General features: G+C 45.0%; 1 protein-coding gene across 1 annotated transcript in view; it reads left to right on the top strand.

Annotated features, from left to right (window-relative positions):
- Positions 1 to 25,000, top strand: part of LOC146986534 (uncharacterized) — a 1,046,957-nt gene that overhangs the window by 791,885 nt on the left and 230,072 nt on the right. Inside the window, exon 19 of the mRNA XM_085780502.1 lies at positions 7,974 to 8,150. Within this exon, the coding sequence (XP_085636628.1) occupies positions 7,974 to 8,150 (177 nt within the window). The remainder of the gene's footprint in view (positions 1 to 7,973; positions 8,151 to 25,000) is intronic.

Here is a 25,000-nt window from a genome sequence, read left to right as displayed (position 1 = left end):
AGAGTGTAGAGAGAGGGGTAGACAGGGAGAGACTTAGAGGGAGGGAGGAAGAGAAAGAGAAAGGAGAGAGAGGGGAGGAGGGAAGGGGAGAGAGAGAGAGAGAGAGAAGGGGGGAGGGAGGAAGCGAGAGGGGGAGGAGAGAAGAGAGACCTTTGACCTTTAACTTTCCCTTTAATTCATCAAATACTTCACCTCCATAAAAGCAGAAGCATCAAATCAGCCACATACAGATCAACAGCAGCAACATGAACAAACATTCAGTGTTTCAGAGACTGCATCCTTCTCCTCCTCCTCCTCCTCTTCTTCCTCCTCCTCCTCCTCCTCCTCCTCCTCCTCTGAACACACCAGGTCCACTGTAGCAAGTAGCCGTCCTGAACCAATCAGAGAGAGAGGGATGAAAATAATGCTGATAATGTGATTGGCCACCAGTGACTCGCCCACTTGTTACACATGATAATTTATTCTTTCTAATCCCAGAGTCAGAGATGAACTCAGCACAATCAGCTTCTGTTCCCCACAGAAAAACACCTGTAAGATGTGTGTGTGTGTGTGTGTGTGTGTGTGTGTGTGTGAGAGTTCTTGTATTTACTACGTTGTGAGGACCGTCGAGATTTTTTAACCAACAGAGTGAGGACATTTAGGGGAAGTGAGGACATTTTGGCCGGTCCTCACTTTTTCCAAGGGCTGTTTGAGGGTTAAGACTTTAGGTTATAATTAGGTTTAAATCAGGTTAAGAGTAATGGTTAAGGTTAGGGTAAGGGGCTCGGGAACACATTATGTCAATGAGTGCATTTCTATAAGGATTTCATCATGATTCTCCTTGTATCCTCCTGGTTTCTGTGTGGACTTACATTTAGTTGTGGTTGTGTTTTCCATATATGGTCGTGTTGCCAGACCGGGGCGAGTTAAGTTACAACACTGAGACACAAATTAGTTGATGACAACATGTGTGATGAATAAGACAGAGAACAGACTGAGCTGTAACTTGTAGTGGAGTGTCTTTAAATCTCTCAGCAGCTCTTCTACCACAGCTGGATCTCAGCTCACTGTTTATTCATGGTGTCAGAGTTCACCTGTCCATACAGGTGTAATACCAGGAGTTACCCAGCAGGTGGCGCCACTCTACTGGATAAAGAGACTTCCCCTCCTTCTGTCTTCATGAACAAGTGATTTTCTGTAAATGCAGAGGAGAGGAACTGAAAGAAAAGATGTTCAGATGCCATTTTAAAGTGAACGGAGCAGAAGGAGAGAAACTGAAGTCTGAGACGAGTGAGTATCAAAACAACTTTATTATTACATATATTATTATTTATTATTATTATTGTTGTTGTTGTTGTTGTTGTTGTTGTGTCAGAGTGTGAGAGTCAGTTTGTCTGTGTGGACTGTGGAGGGAAGAAGAGTCAGACGTAGTCCGTACATACGTCAGCACATTGTCTCAGATTCACCTCCACACAACTTCTTCAAACTCAGAACAAACATCGAAGGTCAAAGGTCACGGTGACTGGATGAACATGGATTTAATGTCAAAGTACTATGAGTGGTGGAGGTCAACGACTGGATCAGACAAGGAAGTGGTTATAGTTTGTCCTTGGTGGATTTGGGTGTGTCTTGATTCTGTGTGTGTGTGTGTGTGTGTGTTACTGGTTTCCCTCTCAGACTGACTGAAGTCCTGAAGATGAGTGTTAATGTGGAGGAACAGGAGAACAGATCAAAGTCTCTGGAGAGTGACCGGTCCAAACATGAACCTCCAGACTCACAGTAAGAGACCAGATAAAAACCTCAAGTGTGTGTGACGTCACAGGAGAGGAAATGAGGAAATTACTTCCTGGTTTGTGTCCAGTGAATAAAAACATGTTTGTGTTTGCAGAGATCAGAACCACAGACTGAGAGCAGAGTCTCCAGGATCCATCTGTCTGTCCATGAGGAGTGACTGGTCTAACGGACAACCTCTAAACTTCAGTCTTGGACCTGGACCTCCAGAGTCACAGTAAGAGACCAGATTCAGACCTGTGTGCAGGTTTGGAGGGTTACTTTAAAAATGTAATCCAGTACAATTACAAACTACATTTGAAAAATAATATAATCAGTAACTTACTCTAAGTATCACAAAAATAAAGTAATCAACCAGATTACTTTTAGTTACTATTAGGTTACCTTAATACCAAATATGATAATTAGGAATATCACACAACCAGCACACATCAATCGATAAGATCACTCAAAACAGGAAGTGAAACTCACGGAGCATCTGGTAAATTTCAAAATAAAACACGATGGACAATCTTCCGTGCCATCAGTGATCAATGTGATGTGAATAAAAACACGTTTGTGTTTGCAGAGGTCAGAACCACAGACTGAGAGAAGAGTCTTCAGGATCCATCTGTCTGTCCATGAAGAGTGACTGGTCCAGAGAGCTTCCTCCAGTCGTCAGTTCTGGACCTGGACCTGGACCTGGATCTGGATCTGGACCTGGACCTGGACCTGGACCTGGACCTCCAGAGTCACAGTAAGAGACAGTTTCTACTGTAAACTGAGCCGAAGGTGATTCAGTCATTAGACTCATGTGAAGGAAACAGAGAGAAACCAGGAACCAGATCCATCAGACTCTGAAGGTTCACAACTAACCTCAGAGACAGAAACATGCACACACACTCTGTCCATCAGACTGATGAAGCACAGCGTCCTCATGTTCCTGTGTCATCAGCCTCAGTCAGTGTGAACGTTGCTGCACCAACACTTTAATGATCCACACGTCTCAGCCTTTAAACTGAAGTCACAGTAGAGATTAAAGCAGCTGATACACACAGACTTTTATTTTGAAAAGTCAGGAACCAGACAGTAGTGATCAGTGTTACTGAAGCCCCGCCCCCTTGAGGAGGTTAACCAATCAGAGCTCAGATGTGGAGCTGTGACATGTGATTGATCCAGAAATGTCTTGACAGGAGGAAGAGGAGTGGTGTCTCTGTGGACCAGCAGCTGTCCTGCTGTGGTCTCTGTCAGGACGTCCTGAAGGATCCAGTCTCCACCAGCTGTGGACACTGGTTCTGCAGACAGTGCTTCACCTCAGACTGGGACCAGTCTGGTTCTTCAGGACCCCCCTCCTGTCCCCAGTGTGGACAAAGACCCAGAACCAGAGGTGAGCTGCAGACAGCCAATCAGAGCAGCTGTGGACAAAGTGAGACTGAACATCTGTCTGCTGATGTGGTCATTTGTGAAACCAGGACTTGTTGTTTTCTCCAGAGTCATTGTTCCATCACACAGCACTGACATTTAAGATGATGATTCAAACCTTCTCTTTGTTGTCTGTAGTTTTTCTGTAGCTGATGAAAATAATCTGATCCGATTGTCAGACTCTCTGTCTTCAGTCTGACTCCGTCTCTTCTCTCTCAGCAGATCGTGGTCTGCAGGAAGTTTTAGATCAACATAAGATCAGTCTGAGGAGCAGATGTGAACGAGTGACTGAAGGAACTGAGGGAACAGGAAGTGGGACAGGAAGTGGAACCCTCCTCAACAGGATCTACACTGAGCTCTACATCACAGAGGGACAGAGTGAAGAGGTTAATACCCAACATGAGGTGAGACAGCTGGAGACAACGTCCAAGAAGAAGACCCTCCATGACACTCCAATCAAGTGCAACGACATCTTTAAAGACTTACCTGTCCAACAGAGAGAGGACGTCTCTACGGTCTCACCTGTCCAACAGAGAGAGGACGTCTCTACGGTCTCACCTGTCCAACAGAGAGAGGACGTCTCTACGGTCTCACCTGTCCAACAGAGAGAGGACGTCTCTACAGTCTCACCTGTCCAACAGAGAGAGGACGTCTCTACAGTCTCACCTGTCCAACAGAGAGAGGACGTCTCTACGATCTCACCTGTCCAACAGAGAGAGGATGTCTCTACAGTCTCACCTGTCCAACATAGACCCATCAGAGTGGTTCTGACCAACGGCGTCGCTGGTGTTGGAAAAACCTTCTCGGTGCAGAAGTTCACTCTGGACTGGGCCGAGGGCTTGGAGAACCAAGATGTCAGTCTGCTGGTTCTGCTTTCGTTCAGGGAGCTGAACCTGATCAGAGATCAGCGGTTGAGTCTTCTCAGGCTGCTCCATGTTTTCCATCCAACATTACAGAAGGTCACAGCAGAGCAGCTGGCTGTCTGTAAACTTCTCTTCATCTTTGACGGCCTGGATGAAAGCCGACTGTCACTGGACTTTAAGAAGAAGAAGGTTGTGTCTGATGTCACACAGACGTCATCAGTCAACGTGCTGCTGACAAACCTCATCCAGGGGAATCTGCTTCCCTCGGCTCTGGTCTGGATCACCTCCAGACCTGCAGCAGCCAATCAGATCCCTCCTACATGTGTTGACAGGGTAACAGAGGTCCGAGGCTTCACTGACGCCCAGATGGAGGAGTACTTCAGGAGGAGGTCCAGTGATGAAGATCTGTCCAGAAGAATCATCTCACACATCAAGACGTCCAGGACCCTCCACATCATGTGTCAAGTCCCAGTCTTCTGCTGGATCAGTGCTACAGTTCTGGAGCACATGTTGACCACAGACCAGAGAGGAGAGCTGCCCAAGACCACAACTGACCTGTTCTCACACTTCCTGCTGGTCCAGACAAAGAGGAAGAAGAACAAGTACGGTGAAGGACATGAGACGAGTCCACAGGAGCTGACGGAGGCCGACAGGGAAGTTCTTCTGAAGCTGGGGAGGCTGGCGTTTGAACAGCTGCAGGAAGGAAACATCATGTTCTACCAAGAAGACCTGGAGCAGTGTGGTCTGGATGTCACAGAGGCCTTGGTGAACTCAGGACTCTGTACTGAGATCTTCAAACGAGAGAGCGTGATCTTCCAGAAAACAGTCTACTGCTTTGTTCATCTGAGTGTTCAGGAGTTTCTGGCTGCAGTCTACATGTTCCACTGTTTCACCAACAGGAACACACAGGTCCTCAAGAAGTTCCTGAGAGAACAAGTCAAGGAACATTATTTCAGTGACTTGTCCTTAGCAGAAAAAGACGGTGGCGGCAGTAGCAGCGGCAGCAAAGAAGAAAAAGAAGAAAACTACAAACAGAGAGAGAAACCAAAACAGAAGTCTTTGTTTAAGAAGGTTCAGAATTTTTTTGGATTCAATGCAAGCAGTCCTCCACAGATCAATAACAGTCCTCTAACCCTGGATGTCTTCCTGCAGGGAGCCATGCAGAAATCCCTCAGCAGTATAAATGGTCACCTGGACCTGTTTGTTCGCTTCCTTCATGGCCTCTCTCTGGAGTCCAACCAGAGGCTGTTAGGAGGTCTGCTGGGTCAGACAGACAACAGTCCAGAAACCATCCAGAGAACCATCAACAACCTGAAGGAGATGAAGAGTGATGAAATCTCTCCTGACAGAAGCATCAACAACTTCCACTGTCTGACGGAGATGAAGGACCAGTCAGTTCATCAGCAGATACAACAGTTCCTCAAGTCAGAGAACAGATCAGAGAAACTCTCTGAGATCCAGTGTTCAGCTCTGGCCTACATGCTGCAGATGTCAGAGCAGGTTCTGGACGAGTTGGACCTGAAGAAGTACAACACATCAGCTCAGGGACGACTGAGACTGATCCCAGCTGTGAGGAACTGCAGGAAGGCTCGGTGAGTCCAGAAATGATCAATATAATTATTGATTAGCAGTTTAGATCAGTAGTTCAGATAAACACAATTTTTCTTTTCATTATTCTTAGTTTGACTTTGAAAACATTATGTCAGGGATAATGTAGAATGAGCAGGCTTTGCTTGAGGGTCCCGTCCATCCTGTCAGAGTGATGAGGATCAACTCAGTCAGAGAAGATGAGCTGAAGCTCAGATGTTCATCACATCATCAGATGCATCAACTGTGTCTTTACTGCAGCTTTCATCTGATTTGATTCTGACACATTTGATATTTTCTCTCTTCACAGACTTATTCATTGTGGACTCTCAGGGAGTCACTGTGAAGTCGTGGCCTCAGCTCTGAAGTCCAACCCCTCCCACCTGACAGAACTGGACCTGAGTCACAACAAACTGAGTGGTTCATCAGTGAAGGTTGTGTGTGCTGGACTGGAGAGTCCAAACTGTAAACTGGAGACTCTGAGGTGAGTTCACTGACTGGACCTGTTGGACTTTTGTCTGTGTTCAGTTCAAATGTGTGAAGTTCAGTTTGAAGCAGCGACTGATTGTGACTCCATGTTACTGCAGCTGGTAGAAGGTGAAGGGTCAGAGGTCACTCAGAGGTCAGTGTGGTGGTGATGATGATGATGATGATGATGATGATGATGATGATGATGATGATGATGATGATGATGATGATGATGATGATGATGATGATGATGAGCTGCTCTCAGATGAAGCTGCTAACAGAACAGCTGGATCAGCCACTGTAGCTGAAGCTGAGCAGATGTGATGTAGATCTGAGGCAGGAGAAGCTGCTGTGTGTGTGTGTGTGTGTGTGTGTGTGTGTGGTGTGTGTGTGTGTGTGTGTGGGTTGCACAGACTCGACTTTACTGCTCCACAATGACGTTTTGAGCTTGATGTCAACTCGTTGCTGATCACGTGATTTTGGCAGCACAAGTGGAGAGCTGCTTGAAACAACAGCTGAGTGGCTGAATGAAACTAATCCGTCACCCTAATTGATTTAAATTGTCTTCTGTTGCTGATGCACGGCCTTGATAAACTTGGTTATTCATGTTATTCTAGTTTAGGATGTGGATGATCATGAGGGAGGTGAGTAGTGGAGCAACAGATCAGTGTTTTTTTTTTTTTTTTAAATCAATTTTTTATTTTGTTTAATTTCATTACAATTCCATTTATCCATTCCCCTTGACCCCACCCTTTTCCCGGGGGTAACATTAGATTAATAATAATTATTATTATTATCAACAGTACATAGCAGACATATTCATAAGACAGAGAAAAAACAAAACAAAACAAAAGGACAACAAAAACAACACACAAGCCCATCAAAACAACACTTTGACTTTCTAGGTTGTGTATAGCTTCTACCTTTGCATTTTGGGCACGAGCACTGGAAACAGATCAGTGTTGATCCTTGATCGCTCTCCACGGATCGGCACGCAAGTGTTCCACAGGTCGTTGATGAAAAGAAAGTTGTGAAGGCAGCGCAAAAAAAAAAACTCTGCTCGTATAGGCAGCTTTATGTCGCGCACAACAACAAACAATAACAACCAATCAACCAGAATCGAAAAACAAAAACTGTGACTGAGCAGGACTGTGATGGTGATTGGCTTACAGACCTTTGCTTGTGTCGTTTTCCTCCCTAACACACAGTAGCTCCAGTATTTTCTTTTCACTTCTATAGGAGTGTATGTTACAAAAAAACTGATTTACAACTGGTTGTTTATTTACCTGCTGTTCTGTACTGATTTCTATCAACCAGTCAGTGCATCCTGCATGTCATTCCCCCTCTCTCTGCCTCCCTCTTTCCTGTCTATATCACTGTCTATCAAATAAAGGCAAAAACGCCAAAAAATATATACTTAAAAAAAAAAAAAAGATATGAACGACGTCATCGGCGACTAGTCGACGTCGACTCGACTTTCATAACATTAGAGTCGACTTTAAAAAATCGAAGAGTCGAAAAATCTGAAGTCATGCAACTACTAACCACACAAACAGTTTATCATCCTCTCTGTGTGTGTGTGTGTGTGTGTGTGTGTGTGTGTGTCTTTGATCCAGTTCAGTCCTGAATCAGAGAGTTGTAGTCAGTGTTTAGTCCAACAGGTATTGATCAGATATTGATTGTATATTGACAGACTGATCTGAGGTCAGCAGCAGCCGATGAATCTGTGCTGACATGTGGATGATGTGTGTAGAAGGCCACATGATGATGATCCACAACAACACAAGGACAAAGTCCCTCTACTCATTTACACACTGATCACTGATCAGGACACATCTGATCAATCATCAATCATTTCATCTTCTTCTTTTATTCTTTATTCAGATTGGAGCGCTGCAGTTTGTCAGAGATCAGCTGTTCTTCTCTGGGCTCAGCTCTGAAGTCCAACCCCTCCCACCTGAGAGAACTGGACCTGAGTGACAACTACAAGCTGCAGGATTCAGGAGTGAAGGATCTGAGTGGTTTTCTGGAGAGTCCAGACTGTAGACTGGAGACTCTGAGGTCAGACTCTGTTTTATTTCTGTGCTCAGATGAATGTGATGTGAAAGTTGTGTTGATACTGAGCTGCAGACATGAGGCTGATATTCTACTGATCCACACTGAGGCTGTAGGACAGGGTAGGCAGGCGCTCACAGACCAAGACCAGGGCTGTGGGGGGTCGGCACCTCAGACAGCTCATCACACAACAACCTCACAACAAACAGATTTATACACAATGGTTTACACAGATCCAAGTCTTAAACATGTGCAACACCTTTTCCCCACAATCCATGCCGCCCTGACATCAGCTGTTATTAACACACAACTCAGATCAATAACAGGATCACATGTTGGAGCACCGCTCACATCACACAACAAACCTTTAACACAATCCACACTCAGACCTGAGCAACAAGGATGTTAACTGTACACAACAAGCTGTTATTACAAGGTTTACAACAGATAGGACACACAACCTGGGCTGTGTGTGTGTGTGTGTGTGTGTGTGTGTGTGTATGTCAGAGAGAGAGTAGGTTAAAACTTGCTAACTGTTAGCCACCGTAGCTCAGGCACTGGTCTCCCGTCAGATAAAAGCTGCTGTTGTTCTACAGATGAAGCTCATTAAGGTGTTCACCTCTCCAGTGGAGCATCACTGCAGTTGAATTAGCTGCTAAACTGCTGGAGGCTAAAAAGCCAGGGGACACGTCTGTGTGTTGACCATTCACCAAGGCAACGTGAACTGAAGTGCAGCTCAGACATGGTGCAGTTAAGTTAAGAGGCAGCGTAGCGTTGTGCCTTTTCACCTCCATGTGAACTCTCTGTGGGAACTTACTGCACATGTGCAAACAGCCACATACACACCGTACTGACAGAAGAGGCAGAGCAGCTCTGGGCCTTTGCTCTGTAATACTACACATGGCTGAGTGGTTTGTGCAGCTGCTGCCTGGACAGAAGCTAGCTCTGTTTACTGGCTTTTATTAGACCATGAAAATCACCACATTCTGACACATTGAACTTGTAGTAAAGTTATCTGAAAGTCCAAAAGAATCCAACTTTAGATGAAGTGAATAAATCAAAGCCCTGACTGCACCTCACTGGTTTTTAGTCCAGTCTCTGTTTCTCTTCATGTTTCACCTCCACTACAGAAACACATGTGATGTATCAGACAATAACTGATCTATAATCAATAGCTGCTGGCTCCACCTCTTTCCTGAGGCTCTGTGATGTTTATAGTGAAACATTCAAAGACAACATCCCATAATAAGCAGATGTGTGTTGGTTGTCAGAGATCAGACATTTGGTCAGTAAATCTCTGATCAATGTGGCTGCACAACATGAGTTTGTCTGGATGGAGCCACAGGTGGAGCTGACAGGTGAAGAGGCGGAGTCACTGCGTCTGTGTTGAAGCAGCAGCAGCTTCTCATGAATATTAATGAGCTGTTTTCTCTCTATGTGACTGTTTAACCTGCTTCCTGTTGCTTCAGCTGTTGGACTTTGATTTTCTAAACTTGTTCTTTCTGAAGCTTATTCAGCTCTGAACAGATGATGAGACACTGAACGCTGTCAACAAGGAGCTTTGTCCTCAACTCACTGCTTTTATTCTTTATTCAGATTGTGGAACTGCAGGTTGTCAGAGATCAGCTGTTCTTCTCTGGGCTCAGCTCTGAAGTCCAACCCCTCCCACCTGAGAGAACTGAACCTGAGTGGAAACTACCTTTATGATTCAGGAGTGAAGCATCTGAGTGGTTTTCTGGAGAGTCCAGACTGTAGACTGGAGACTCTGAGGTCAGTTCACTGACTGTTACTGTTGTAGATCTTAGATCTTTGATCCACAACTGAACCTGATTGATCTTCACTCAGAACTTGAATCATTGACTTTGATGTCATGAATGAAGGACGTTTGAAATAGTTGTTGTCTCATGTTTCCACTTGTTCTTCTCTCACACTGACAATGACTCCTCACTTTCAGCTCATTTCACTCAGTCTGATCAATAATCAATGATCTGATCACTGCAGCTGTGTGTGTGTGTGTGTGTGTGTGTGTGTGTGTGTGTGTGTGTGTGTGATCTTCATTTCATCTTCTTCTTTTATTCTTTATTCAGATTGTGGGGCTGCAGTTTGTCAGAGATCAGCTGTTCTTCTCTGGTCTCAGCTCTGAAGTCCAACCCCTCCCACCTGAGAGAACTGGACCTGAGAGGATACAAAAACATCCTGAGCTCTTCAGCTCTGCAGCAGCTTCGTGATCTTGTGAAGAGTCCAGACTTTCGACTGGAGACTCTGGAGCGTTAGTCTGATCCGTAGCTGTTTCCACAGCTGGTGAGACTGTGGGAGTGAAATAAAGTGTAAAGTGCAGCAGGTGAACCTGTCAGGATGTGACATCATCACGTATGACATCATCTATGACATCACAGACTCAGAAAACGCTGCAGCAGCTTCAATGTGTCAATCATCAGTGATCCAGTCACAGGTAAAGGTGTTGAGTCAAACAGGAACAATGAGCTTCACCTGTCACTCAAGTACAGGAAGTACTTTTACTCCACTAACTCCTAACTAAATACTTTCACTGTGATACTGTAAGTACTGCCACATCCACTTGTCGTGCACAACAAAACACAGCAAAAGACCAAAATACATGTTTTATAACGAAGTTCTTCTTTTCGCCCTCAGTCTTATTAAACATTTAATTAAACTGTTTAGTATTATTGATAAGTATGATTTACAAAAGAAACCCTAGCCTTTATTTTATAACTTAACACACATATGTACATAATTTCCTGTACGTTTTTTTCTTCTTTTTTTTCAATATTTGCTCTTTGAAGACTCAACATGTAGTCATACAGAACAACAACATGAAAAGTTAAATATTATTTAGGTGTCAGGCTCAGTTACATTTCAAAATGAAAGTGTTTATTTTCGCAAATTACAATAAAATTATGTTTTTTTCATGGTTTTACAGTGAATGTGTTGTCGAACAAGAGATTATGAATAAACGCAAGAACTGTCAGTTTTAGTTTTTTAATTCACATGTGAAAAACTATGGAGTGATATTTGTAATTTTGTTGCTATCAATGTTGTTGGTGATTTTATTTTGTTTTGGAGGAATGTACTACTGTTTGGGCAAGGAAAAAGCCAACATAACTTTTATTATCAACCTCATCATTTTAATGGCAAAATTTCATATTCACAAATGTAAGTTCATTTTAAACAAAAAAACCTTCTTTTACCAGTGAGCTCAAGCTATACATAACCTCCATCAAATTTTCAAGCAACCAGAAAGTGATTAAGACTTTCAATATAAGTGAAAACTTGAACATTTTTTTGTAAACTTGTAAATTCCCCCTGGCGTATAATATAGATATGCTTTATAGATTGCATTTTATTATGAAAAACTGTTTTTGTAATGTGAAACAAAGTTTTGAACAAAAAAAAATAAAAAATCATACGTGAAACGGAAATGATGTCACTGTTTATTATTATTCTGTTAGTGAAGTTTCCGGTCAGAAGAAAAGGACATCACCTTTATTATAAACTTGTTCATTTTGTATGGCAAATTTCACATACATAAATGTAAACACTCCAAAACCTCACCCAACTTCAGAAGTTTCTTGCATGAGTTCAAAGAGTTCATGAAATCCCTTACACTAATTGACACTAAACAAAGCATCACATCCATAGATATTTATGAGAGATTTTTCAAAGAATAAAGAAGTAGAATAAAGCTTACACATTCTATTTCCCTTTTTTTTCCTTTTCTTCTGTCATAGGCTACCATACCATATGTTATTTTTTTCATGATTTTATGTTTTCTAATATTGCTTAAAACAGCCAGATTTTATTTTGATGTATTTATTATTTATGTTTATTGATACATATTGGAGCACCTGTCTGATGTTTCATGTTTGATTGTATGTACAACCCTGTTCTCTGTACATCCGTATGTATGTACAATGTTTTCAATAAAGCTCATATAGTCCAGTAATTTTAGGCCAAAAAAGGGATCAACGTTAAACAAATTGCAACAGAAGCAAACTCAACTGATTTTGTATCCTCAGCATGTCCTGAGTGAGGGAAAAAAAGCCCCGAAGAATCCCATTAGGGGAAAGTTTCGAAAAACACCCAAACATATCCCATTTATATGCATATAAAAAAATTTTTTCACGTGTATAGGGTAAAAATTTTAACCTTTAGATATCTCCATGAAAATTACTGAGTTGATTACTTACATTAAGACAAACAAAAAATGTATTACAAGTTTTTTGAAATTCATTGTTAACATGAGCAAATTTGCCTAAATTTGCATAAATTCCACCGTTTGGACGGCACATGTATGAAGTTGCTGTGGTGGTACCGGCATGAAAATTGGAATGAGTTGACTCCATCGGTCAACCAACAAGTTGACCAATTTAAATTTCAAGATGACTGCAATTTTTCAAGACAGCCACATCCTTAGTAGAGCAGGTATGACATGCTCTGTCTCTATTAATGCTCATGGGTAGCCTTTGGTTCCATTCCTTAAAGGACAATTCCAGGCGAATTCAACTCAATTTTTTTCCACAGACAGCATCAGATGGCAACTCAAACATGCACCGAGAAGTTTATTTACTTCAAGCAAGCCGACATGTTTGTAAAAGTCGATCTAATTCAAAGTCTCCCGGAGTCTCGCGCGAGACCCAGTTGCTGTGCGCGGTGTGTTCACATGCAGTGGGAAAAGCTACCGTTTGTGTCATAAACACAGGAATATCAACTCTTTACTTGCTTCAAGTAAAAAAATCTTCTCGGCGCATCTTTGAGTAGCCATCTGACGCTGTATGTGGAAAAAAATGTACACTTCAAGCAAGTAAAGAGTTGATATTCCTGTGTTTATGACACAAGCGGTAGCTCCGACTGCGCCTGAATATACAGTACCAGCACTGCAACTTCGGGCTCGCGCGAGACTCCGGGAGACTTTGAATTAGATCGACTTTTACAAACATGTCGGCTTGCTTGAAGTAAATAAACTTCTCGGTGCATGTTTGAGTAGCCATCTGATGCTGTCTGTGGGAAAAAAATGCGGCTTTGAGGGCTGGAAACAGCCTAAACAGCGGAACTTACATCCACTTCCATTCATTGCTGCCGTGGCGATGCACGGACAGACGCAACTACCGCAAAACAGGAGCGATTAAACTGAAAATCTTCAGATTCATTCTTTTAGACCTAAAATGATATGAAAATACACCCCAGAGTTGAATTCGCCTGGAATTGTCCTTTAAGTTTTTTAACTGTAATATCATATTACAGTTAAAAAATGTCTTGTTCAATCTTGTTAACATATTATATGTTAACAAGATTGAACAAGACATTTTCACCTGCTCTACTCAATGTTTAGATCAGGTGTTGTATATATCCAAATTAGCCATACGTAATTGGATTATGCACTGTTGGCTCATGTCATACCTGCTCTACTAAGGATGTGGCTGTCGTGAAAAATTGCAGTCATCTTGAAATTTAAAGTGGTCAACTTGTCGGTTGACCGATGGAGTCAACTCATTCCAATTTCCATGCCGGTACCACCACAGCAACTTCATATATACATGTGCCGTCAAAACGGTGGAATTTATGCAAATTTATGCAAATTTGCTCATGTTAACAAAGAATTTCAAAAAACTTGTAATACATTTTTTGTTTGTCTTAATGTAAGTAATCAACTCAGTAATTTTCATGGAGATATCTAAAGGTTAAAAATTTTACCCTATACACGTGAAATTTTTTTTTTATATGCATATAAATGGGATATGTTTGGGTGTTTTTCAAAACTTTCCCCTAATGGGATTCTTCGGGGCTTTTTTTCCCTCACTCAGGACATGCTGAGGATACAAAATCAGTTTAGTTTGCTTCTGTTGCAATTTGTTTAACCTTTTCTCATAAAATGACTGGACTAATAGGGGAAAAAAAAAAAAAAGAAGTTTCCGGTCGGAACTTTTCTCTTCCTCGTTCACAGACGTGTAAAAACTTAACTTTACATTATTTTAACCACCATGTTGCATTTAAAAGTGTATTTTAACACCTGAAACATGTTCATACATTATATCTCTAAGGCATGTGTGCAGTCGTGTGGTTGTATTTTATTTATAAGACATTCACTCCCTCCTGTCCTGTCTGTGGGGGCGGAGGTATTTTGGTGACGGACCTCTGGCTCTGCACCGACACATGTGAGCGACTATGGCTTCACCCGGCGGCGGCACCGGGGAATCGAACCTGATCGGTGTGTGCGACGGGGAGCTGGACCCGGAGGAGGAGGAGGAAGAGGGGGAGAAGGAGGAGGAGGAAGAGGAGGATGAGGAGGAGGAGGAGGAGCAGGAGGAGGAGGAGGAGGAGGAGGAGCAGGAGGAGGAAGAGGAGGAGGAGCAGGAGGAAGAAAAGGAGGAGGAGCAGGAGGAAGAGGAGGAGGAGGAGGAGAAAGAGGAGCAGGAGGAGGAGGAAGAGGAGGAGGAAGAGGAGGAAAAGGAGGAGGAGGAGCAGTAAGATGAGGAGGAGGAGGTGCAGTGAAGAAGGAAGCCCAGGTCCAGGAGGAGGTGGAAGGTAAAGAGGAGGAGGAGGAGGAGGAGGAGGAGGAGGAGGAACAGGAGGAGCAGTAGCAGGAGGAGGAGGAAGAGAAGCAGGGAGCAGGAGGAGGAGGAGGAGGAGGAGGGGAGGGGGAGGAGGAAGAGGAGGAGGAGGAAGAGAAGGAGGAGGAGCAGGAGGAGGAGGAAGAGGAGAGGAGGAGGAGGAGGAGGAGGAGGAGAAGGAGGAGGAGCAGGAGGAGGAAAAGGAGGAGGAAGAGGAGGAGCAGGAGGAGGAGGAGGAGGAAAAAGAGGAGGAAGAGGAGGAGCAGGAAGAAAAGGAGGAGGAGCAGGAGGAAGATGAGGAGGAGAAGGAGGAAGAGGAGCAGGAACAGGAGTAGGAGGAAAAGGAGGAGCAGGAGGAAGAGGAGGAGCAGGAGGAGAAGCAGGAGGAGGAGTAAGAAGAGGAGGAGGAGGAAGAGGAGGAGGAAGAAGAGGAGGATGCGGAGGAGGAAGAGGAGCAGGAGGAGGAGGAAGAGGAAGAGGAGGAGGAGGAGGAGGAGAAGCAGGAGGGGGAGGAGGAAGAAGAGGAGGAGGAGGAGGAAAAGGAGGAGGAAGAGGAGGAGGAGGAAGAATAAGAAGAAGAGGAGGAGGAGGAGAAGGAGGAGGAGGAGGAGCAGGATGAGGAGGAAGAGGAAGAGGAGGAGGAGGAGAAGCAGGAGGGGGAGGAGGAGGAAGAAGAGGAGGAGGAGGAGGAAAAGGAGGAGGAAGAGGAGGAGGAGGAAGAATAAGAAGAAGAGGAGGAGGAGGAGGAAGAGGAGGAGGAGGAGGAGGACGAAGAGGAGGAGAAGGAGGAGGAGGAAGAGGAGGAGGAGGAGGACGAAGAGGAGGAAGAAGAGGAAGAGGAGGAGTGGGAGGAGGAGGAGGAGAAAGAGGAGGAGGTGGAGGAGGAGCAGGAGGAGGAGGAAGAGGAAGAGGAAGAGGAGGAGCAGGAGGAGAAGGAGGAGGAAGAAGAGGAGGAGGAGGAAAAGGAGGAGGAAGAAGAGGAGCAGGAGGAGGAGGAGGTGCAGTGAAGAAGGAGGTCCAGGTGGAGGTGGAAGAGAAGGAGCAGGAAGAGGAGGAAAGGAGGAGCAGGAGGAGGAGGAGAGGAAGAGGAGGTCCAGGTGGAGGAGGAGGAACAGGAGGAGAAGCAGGAGAAGCAGGAGGAGGAAGAGGAGGAGCAGGAGGAGAAGCAGGAGGAGGAGGAGGAAGAGGAGGAGGAGGTGCAGTGAAGAAGGGAGCCCAGGTCCAGGTAGAGGTGGAAGGTAAAGAGGAGCAGGAGCAGGAGAAGGAGAAGGAGGAGCAGGAGGAAGAGGAGGAGGAGCAGGAGGAGAAGGAGGAGGAGGAGGAGGAGGAGCAGGAGGAGGAGGAGCAGGAGGAGGAGCAGCAGGAGGAGGAGGAGCAGCAGGAGCAGGAGGAGGAGGAGGAGCAGTGAAGAAGGAAGCCCAGGTCCAGGTAGAGGTGGAAGGTAAAGAGGAGGAGGAGGAGGAGCAGGAGGAGCAGGAGGAGGAGGAACAGGAGGAGCAGGAGGAGAAGCAGGAGGAGGAGGAGGAAGAGGAGGAGCAGGAGGAGAAGCAGGAGGAGGAGGAGGAAGAGGAGGAGGAGGTGCAGTGAAGAAGGGAGCCCAGGTCCAGGTAGAGGTGGAAGGTAAAGAGGAGGAGGAGGAGGAGCAGGAGGAGCAGGAGGAGGAGGAACAGGAGGAGCAGGAGGAGGAGCAGGAGCAGGAGGAGGAGGAGGAGCAGGAGGAGGAGGAGGAGCAGGAGGAGGAGGAGACTGAACTGTAAGAATCGTTATATTACGATATTCTAGAAAAACGGACTCAGGAGCTTCGTTGTAGGTTTGTTTCCTGGAACACGTTTCAATATGGCCGACATGCAGACAGGTCAAGAGGTCAACCAGTCTAACCAGCCTCTGCTGCCACCCTGAGGACAACTCCCTTCATAGCACAACATCATCACTCTTCTACACCAACCACATCAGTATCAGTAGAAAAGTTAAAATAAAACATGTAATAGTTCATCTCTCTCTTTTTTTCACTTTCACCACATCAAATCTTTTTAACAACTTCAGAACTTAACAAGGATATAAAGTTGTTGTTGTTTTTTTTATTCTGTCCTGTCGGTGTCGGCGAGGGAGGAGAGGGAACATCTACAGTCTGAAGATCAGGACAGAGAACTAAACCTGAACCAGAAAGAACCAGAACTAGAAACACACACTCTTGTATTGCTGTCTTTGTGAGGCCAAAAAAAAAGTCCTCACTTCTCAAAAATGTCGTCACTCTGGTGAAAAACTCTCTCCGGTCCTCACAACGTAGTAAGAACAAGAACACACACACACACACACACACACACATGAAGCCTCGGTCTGATCCGACGTCAGGAGACGAGCAGCGTCAGATCTCCTGACTCACCTGAACGTGACGTGAGTCGTCCTCACCGTCACCAACGTGCACTGAAACAGACGGAGGAGAAGATCCACTTCACTGGAGTCTGAGAAAAACCGGTTTCCTTGAACGCAGCCTGAAGAGTCATGAGTTATTAAACCAGGACACAAACTCATTCACAAAACCTGACGAAGCTTCAGACATGTGAACACAGCGACACCTGGTGGTCGATCAGAGTTACAGCAGCTTTTTACACATCACTGACTTCACTGTGTCAATCTGGTCTCAGAGTTATTAGATCTAGATAATTAATGTTTAATGGTTATTAGTGTCGTTTACATGTGACGCTGTTAATGAGCTACAAACGATGGGACGTGATTGGACAATAAAACATCATCAATATACAACTTCACTACAGTAAAGGAAGGAGAGAGAAGAGAGAAGAGGGGGAGGAGAGAGAGAGAGGAGGGGGAGAAAGAGAGCGTAGAGAGAGGGAGGGGAAGTGAGAGGGGAGAAAAGGAGAGACAGAGGGATGAAGGCAGAGAGAAAGAAGGAGAGGATAGAGAGAGAGAAGAGAGGGGAAGAGGGGGAGGAGAGAGAGAGACTTAGAGGGGGGCAGAGAGGAAGAGGATAGAGAGAGTGAGGGAGGGGGAGAAGAGGAGAGAGAGAGAGGAAAGAGGAGGGAGAGAGAGAGGGAGGGAGGGAGGAGAGAGAGGAAGAGGGGTGAGGAGAGAGAGAGAGAAGGGGGGAAGAGAGAGAGGAAGAGGGGTGAGGAGAGAGGGAGGGAGGAAGATAGAGGGGGAGAGAGAAGAGATGGGGAGGGAGGGAAGGAAGGGCAGAGAGAAAGAGGAAGAGGAGAGAGAGAGGGGGAGGGATGGGGAGAGAGGGAGAGAGAAGAGGGAGTGAGGGAGGGGACAGAGAGAAAGAGGGAGAGGGAGGGAGGGGAGAGACTTAGGGGGAGGGGGCAGAGAGAAAGAGGGAGAGGATAGAGGAAGTGGGGGAGGAGAGAGGGATAGACTTAGAGGGGGCAGAGAGAAAGAGGATAGAGAGAGTGAGGGAGGGGGAGGAGAGGAGAGAGAGAGGAAAGAGGGGAAAGAGAGAGGAAGAGGGGGAGGAGAGAGAGAGAAAGAAAGGGAGAGAGGGGGAGACAGGGAGAGACTTAGAGGGAGGGAGGAAGATAGAGGGGGAGAGAGAAGAGAGGGGGAGGGAGGAAGGGCAGAGAGAAAGAGGGAGAGGAGAGAGAGAGGTGAGAGGGAAGGGGAGAGGGGGAGGAGAGAAGAGGGAGGGAGAGGGGGAGAGACTTAGGGGGAGAGGGCAGAGAGAAAGAGGGAGAGGAAAGAGGAAGTGGGGGAGGAGAGAGAAGGGGGAGAAAGAGAGCGTAGAGAGAGGGGGAGACAGGGAGAGACTTAGAGGCAGGGAGGAAGAGAAAGAGAAAGGAGAGAGAGGGGAGGAGGGAAGGGGAGAGAGAGAGAGAGAAGGGGGGAGGGAGGAAGCGAGAGGGGGAGGAGAGAAGAGAGACCTTTGACCTTTAACTTTCCCTTTAATTCATCAAATACTTCACCTCCATAAAAGCAGAAGCATCAAATCAGCCACATTAGGGCTGCCACGATTAGTCAACTAGTCACGACTACGTCGACTATTAAAATCGTCGACAACTAATTTTATAGTCGATGCGTCGTTTCTTTTCTTTTTTTTAAACTTTGTTTTTCTCTCAAAACTGCTGGGGCACCTTCCACACACGCACCCGCTGCTGCAGCCGCCCACCACACATACACACGTGCACTCACTCACTCACTCAAGGTGAGTTTACAGGTGGTCTCTCTCTTTTCTCTCTCTACCTGTCTTGTCCCTCATCAAGAGGCACCGGTGTAACCCCCCGCCCGCCCCCCCGCCCGCCCCCCCCGCCGCCGCCGCCGCCGCCGCCGCCGCTCCTCTCCCTCTCTCTCTCTCTGTCATTTTAAATGAGAAGCAATACTAGTGGTACCGCCGCTCCATCGTTTTAAATCACGGACTGAAAAACAGCCGTTCGTCATTTAAAAATAAAACCACGGACTTTGAGATCGGTGTTGGAGAATATTGGAACGTTACCGCGTCCGGTCACAGCGTCCTGGTCACGTAATGAGCGCTCATCTTAACGAGGAAGTCTTCTCTCCCGGCGTAAAACTACGTCAATATTTTCCGGTAGCTTCTCATCACAGTCCACACCTTGCAGAGTTTGAGCTGCACCTCAGTTTCACTTGTTTTCATTTGACAGTTTCACACAGTTTAACATTTACATTTTTTCAGACAAGACGATTGTCTTATAAACTATTTGCTTTTTTTTTAACAGAACTCCTATTATTTACAATGAGCACAAGTTATATTTGATTGATAGGCCTACCAAAACTTTATTATTGTGAACAATTCCTTAGTTTCAGGTGTCCACCTCATTTTATCTATGTTTAATGCCAGAGACAAATGAAGGAAAGACAAAAAACCTTCAAGTATTTATTTTGGTGTTGTTTAGGCCAGTGCCTTATCCTTATTTTACTCAGCTGTTTGCACTTTATGCTACAGTTAAAGCTGCATATTTCATTAAAAGTTTAATGAACTATCATCTTAATTGTCTTTATTTTTAGTTAGCATATACCTTAAACACTTCTAGCTGAAAGCTAATGATGGTATATAAGAGCAGCTGCATGCTGGTGCGATAAGCTGTATGTTTTACATTCAATTTACGTATGATCCGATTAGTCGACTAATCGAAAAAAATAGTCGGTGACTAGTCGACTATCAAAATAATCGTTTGTGGCAGCCCTAAGCCACATACAGATCAACAGCAGCAACATGAACAAACATTCAGTGTTTCAGAGACTGAGGAGCAGAGACTGGTCGACTACACAACATAAAACACCCCACACACACACACACACACACACACACATACCCCACACACACACACACACACACACACACACACACACACACACTAATGCTGCGTTTAAGACAACTCGGAAGTCGGAAAAAAATAGCTCCGAGCTGTAAAAAAAAGAATTGAACGGCGTTGAACTCGGAAATTACAGTTCGGGAACTCGGGTATCATATCAGAGCTCCGACTTTCCGACTTGACGTCACGACAACATCAAAACATGGCAACCCTCGTCTTAAACGGTTAAAATTTAGACATTTTAAGTTATTTGTTGAGGTTTTAATGCATATTTTTGTGTATTATTGCAGTAGCCTCTATGAAATATGTTTATATTACGCTGTGATTGTTGTATGGTGTGAAATTGCAGTCTGGAAATAATGTTTAACTGTTATCGAGGCTGTAACATTATATGTGCACTCATCTGCGGCGTCTCCTCTCCTCCAAAATAAACATCATTTACTGCTGCATTTATTTTTCGTATTCAGCGATGAGCCACAATACGCCAAACTTCCTTCAGGTATCCATGTTTTTTTTCTTCCGAGTTCCTGCAGCGTGAACGCAATGATGTCGGAAGTCGGAAATTTCCGAGTTGGGAATCCCGACCTCCGAGTTGTTATGAACGCAGCATAACTCCTCCAGGTCAGAGACCGTTCTGTAATACGTGAACTGCACCTTTAGCCGAGTGGCGACTGAACCCCTGAACATGAATGAGGCATCAGTCGACCCCAGACCTTCCATCCTGTTTCTGCTGCTCAGCCTGATGCTCGTTGCTGCTGCGGCTTCACCTATGAGGGAGGTGACCACGGAGACCAGGACCAGGACCAGGACCAGGACCAGGACCAGGACCAGGACCAGAACCAGGACCAGGACCAGGACCAGGACCAGGACCAGAACCAGGAACCAGGACTAGGACCAGGACCAGAACCAGGACCAGGACCAGGACCAGGACCAGGACCAGGACCAGGAACCAGGACCAGGACCAGGACCAGGACCAGGACCAGAACCAGGACCAGGACCAGGACCAGGACCAGAACCAGGACCAGGACCAGAACCAGGATCAGGACCAGGACCAGGAACCAGGACATGAACCAGAACCAGAACCAGGACACAAAAACTGGTTTTGACGACAGAGTTGATCTGTTGGTCCAGTTTAAAATCACTGTCAAGCTTTACTCCAAGATTAGAAACTCCTCCTCCTCCTCCTCCTCCTCCTCCTCCTCCTCCTCTGAACACATCAGGTCCACTGTAGCAAGTAGCCGTCCTGAACCAATCAGAGAGAGATGAAAATAATGCTGATAATGTGATTGGCCACCAGTGACACGCCGACTTCTTACACATGATGATTTATTCTTTCTAATCCCAGAGTCAGAGATGAACTCAGCACAATCAGCTTCTGTTCCCCACAGAAAAACACCTGTAAGATGTGTGTGTGTGTGTGTGTGTGTTCTTGTATTTACTACGTTGTGAGGACCGTCGAGAGTTTTTAACCAACAGAGTGAGGACATTTAGGGGAAGTGAGGACATTTTGGCCGGTCCTCACTTTTTCCAAGGGCTGTTTGAGGGTTAAGACTTTAGGTTATAATTAGGTTTAAATTAGGTTAAGAGTAATGGTTAAGGTTAGGGTAAGGGGCAAGGGAACACATTATGTCAATGAGTGCATTTCTAAAAGGAGTTCATCATGATTCTCCTTGTATCCTCCTGGTTTCTGTGTGGACTTACATTTAGTTGTGGTTGTGTTTTCCATATATTGTCATGTTGCCAGACCGGGGCGAGTTAAGTTACAACACTGAGACACAAATTAGTTGATGACAACATGTGTGATGAATAAGACAGAGAACAGACTGAGCTGTAACTTGTAGTGGAGTGTCTTTAAATCTCTCAGCAGCTCTTCTACCACAGCTGGATCTCAGCTCACTGTTTATTCATGGTGTCAGAGTTCACCTGTCCATACAGGTGTAATACCAGGAGTTACCCAGCAGGTGGCGCCACTCTACTGGATAAAGAGACTTCCCCTCTGTCGTCATGATCTTGTGATTTTCTGTAAATGCAGAGCAGAGGAACTGAAAGCAAAGATGTTCAGATGCCATTTCAAAGTGAACGGAGCAGATGGAGAGAAACTGAAGTCTGAGACGAGTGAGTTTCGACACAACATTTATTATTAGATATATTATTATTTATTATTATTAGGGCCACGGGCAATCGCACCGGGCACTACTGTTATTGTGTGGATTTTTTCCTAGTTATTTTTCCACTTCCGGCCAGATTTCGGTTCGGGATCGCTGTGCTATTACTTTTCTCAACAGTGTACGAATTTTTCGCGACGTAAGTCGCGAAAAACTGCGCAAAATTTTTGCATGTAAGTCAATGGGACGGGCGGGAAAAAAAGACCGAAAAAGACCAATCATTGGAGTTTAACAAACGTCTACTGCTCAGGCATACTTTCACCTAGAGACTTCATTTAAACTTTAAACAGTAGACACAAGTCTTGTGCATTGTCGTATTACTCCACGTTTTGATAGGTCATATAGTTTTTGATCAATCCCTGATCAATGACCATGATCGTTTTTGTAGAAATTATGAGATTATAATGGTTGTGTATTGCATGGAATGTTCGTGTCAGAGCACGTGACATCATCGGTTAGAGTGGGAGAGAGTGAAGAAACATTCTGTATTTTTTCTGGATAAACTGTCAGCACAGCCACAATTCACAGTCTACACACATAATTTTTTCAGAATTTGTAAGACAAACTTGTTATCTATCAATTCATGTGCTCAAAATATCAGAGAGACTTACAACAAGGTGGATGACAAGGTGGATGACCTGCAAGCCAACGTAAAGTTCCTCTCCGAGTATAAAAGTGCTTGCCTCATTGCGGTGACGGAGACGTGGCTTAAGCAGCAGGACCTGAGCCCCGACCTGGCTATCGATGGCTTCGGGGAACCGCTGCGTCTTGACAGAGACCCCACAGTGACAGGGAAATCACTGGGAGGGGGTCTCTGTTTATATATCAATAAACACTGGTGCAGCACTTCAGTTGTCAGAGAGGCAACATGCTCTCCAGATATTGAACTTCTCTCTGTCTCCCTTCGCCCCTTTTATCTTCCGAGGGAATTTCCACAACTATTCATAACCCTCGTTTATATCCACCCAAAGGCAAATGCCGCTAATGCCACACGGGTTATTGCAGACACTGTCCACCGGCTTCAGAGCATTGCACCGGACGCCCCTAACTTCATCATGGGAGACTTCAATCATTGTACACTTAGAAAGTCACTCCCTAACTTTCGCCAATACGTTACCTGCCCCACTAGGAATATGCGTTGTCTGGATCTTTGCTATGGATCAATTAAAGACGCCTATAAATCCTTCCCGAGGGCTCCCCTGGGGACTTCTGACCACAGTGTTGTTTATTTATGTCCGACGTACAAAAGTGTCCTGAAGGCAACAAAACCGGAGCGGAGATTGGTTCCTGTCTGGTCGGAGGAATCCACTCAGCGCCTCCAGGACTGCTTTTTCTGTACAGACTGGGACTTATTTGTAGACACTTGTTCAGATTTGGACGATCTGACTGAAACTGTCACCTCATACATTAATTTTTGTGAGGATTTGATAATTCCCAGGAAATTGATTTCTATTTTTCCCAATAATAAACCCTGGGTGTCGAAGTCAGTTAAGAATATAATTAATTTGAGAAACATTAGTTTTAATAAGGGGGACATTACCCGCAGTAGGGAATTACAAAAGGAAGTTAAGCGGGAACTTAAACTTGCCAAAATCAGGTACAAAAATAAGGTGCAAACCCAGCTCACTTCTAGTAATTCCAGACCTACATGGGAGGCTGTTAAATCAATGATGGGCATGCAGTCAACTAGGAACCCTATCTCCCTCGCTGGCCTGTCAGATAATGTGCTTGCCAGTGATCTAAATAGTTTTTATGATCGTTTTAATATTGCTGATTTTAGTAATGAGCTATCAGCATATAGACATGTTCCCACTGCCCAGCCAGATGATCCCATTGAAATAAGAGAGGACACTGTATGCAAACTTTTCAGAGGTGTAAAAGCAAGAAAAAGTCCTGGGCCAGACAACATTGGTGGTAGGCTTTTGAAGAGCTGTGCAGAGGAGTTGGCTGGCATCTTTACCCTCATCTTCAGGAAATCCCTCCAGCTCTGCAGTGTCCCTCGTCTCTGGAAGGACTCGATCATCGTCCCGGTCCCCAAGATAAGAGCACCAAAAACCCCAAATGACTTCCGGCCTGTTGCTCTGACGTCCCTCGTCATGAAATCATTTGAGCGCATTATAAAAGCTGAGATTTTAAGCACAACGCAAAGCAGGCTTGATCCCCTGCAGTTTGCGTATAGAGCAGGCAGGAGTGTGGAGGACGCCGTTAACACTCTTCTCAGCCTGGTCTTGGGTCATCTTGAAGGAGCACAACATTTTGCACGTCTCCTTTTTATTGACTTTTTCTCTGCTTTTAATTGCATACAGCCACACATTTTAGCTGACCACTTGACCAACTCATATAACCTGGACCGGGGCCTAGTATCTTGGATTGTTGACTTTTTAACCGACAGACCTCAGAGGGTGAAAGTAAATGGCTTTTTATCTGATGTACTTTTATCTTCCACTGGCTCCCTCAAGGCTGTGTCCTTTCACCACTTTTATTTATTTTATACACAAATGACTGTCGTAGCCAACATCCTGATAGGCACATTCTTAAATTTGCCGATGATTCTGTGATTGTGTCTCTTTTAAACAACCAAGATTGTACCCACGGCCCAGTGGTTAATGATTTTAGCGAATGGTGTGAGAGTTCATTTTTAAAAATTAATGTTTTAAAAACCAAGGAACTCATTGTTGATTTTAGGAAAAAACCTCCGCCATATCCCCCTGTTTTTATTCATGGTCAGGCAGTTGACACTGTTCAACAGTACAAGTACTTGGGCACTATCATTGACAGCAACATCTCATTTGAGGCGAACACTGATGCCATTTGCACAAAGGCCCACCAACGCATGTATT

Source organism: Trachurus japonicus, chromosome 6, assembly GCF_045865225.1.
Source record: "Trachurus japonicus isolate A0001 chromosome 6, Traja_1.0".
NCBI lineage: Eukaryota > Metazoa > Chordata > Actinopteri > Carangiformes > Carangidae > Trachurus > Trachurus japonicus.
The sequence above is the reverse complement of the archived record's forward strand: the minus strand, read 5'-3'. Positions and strand labels throughout refer to the sequence as shown.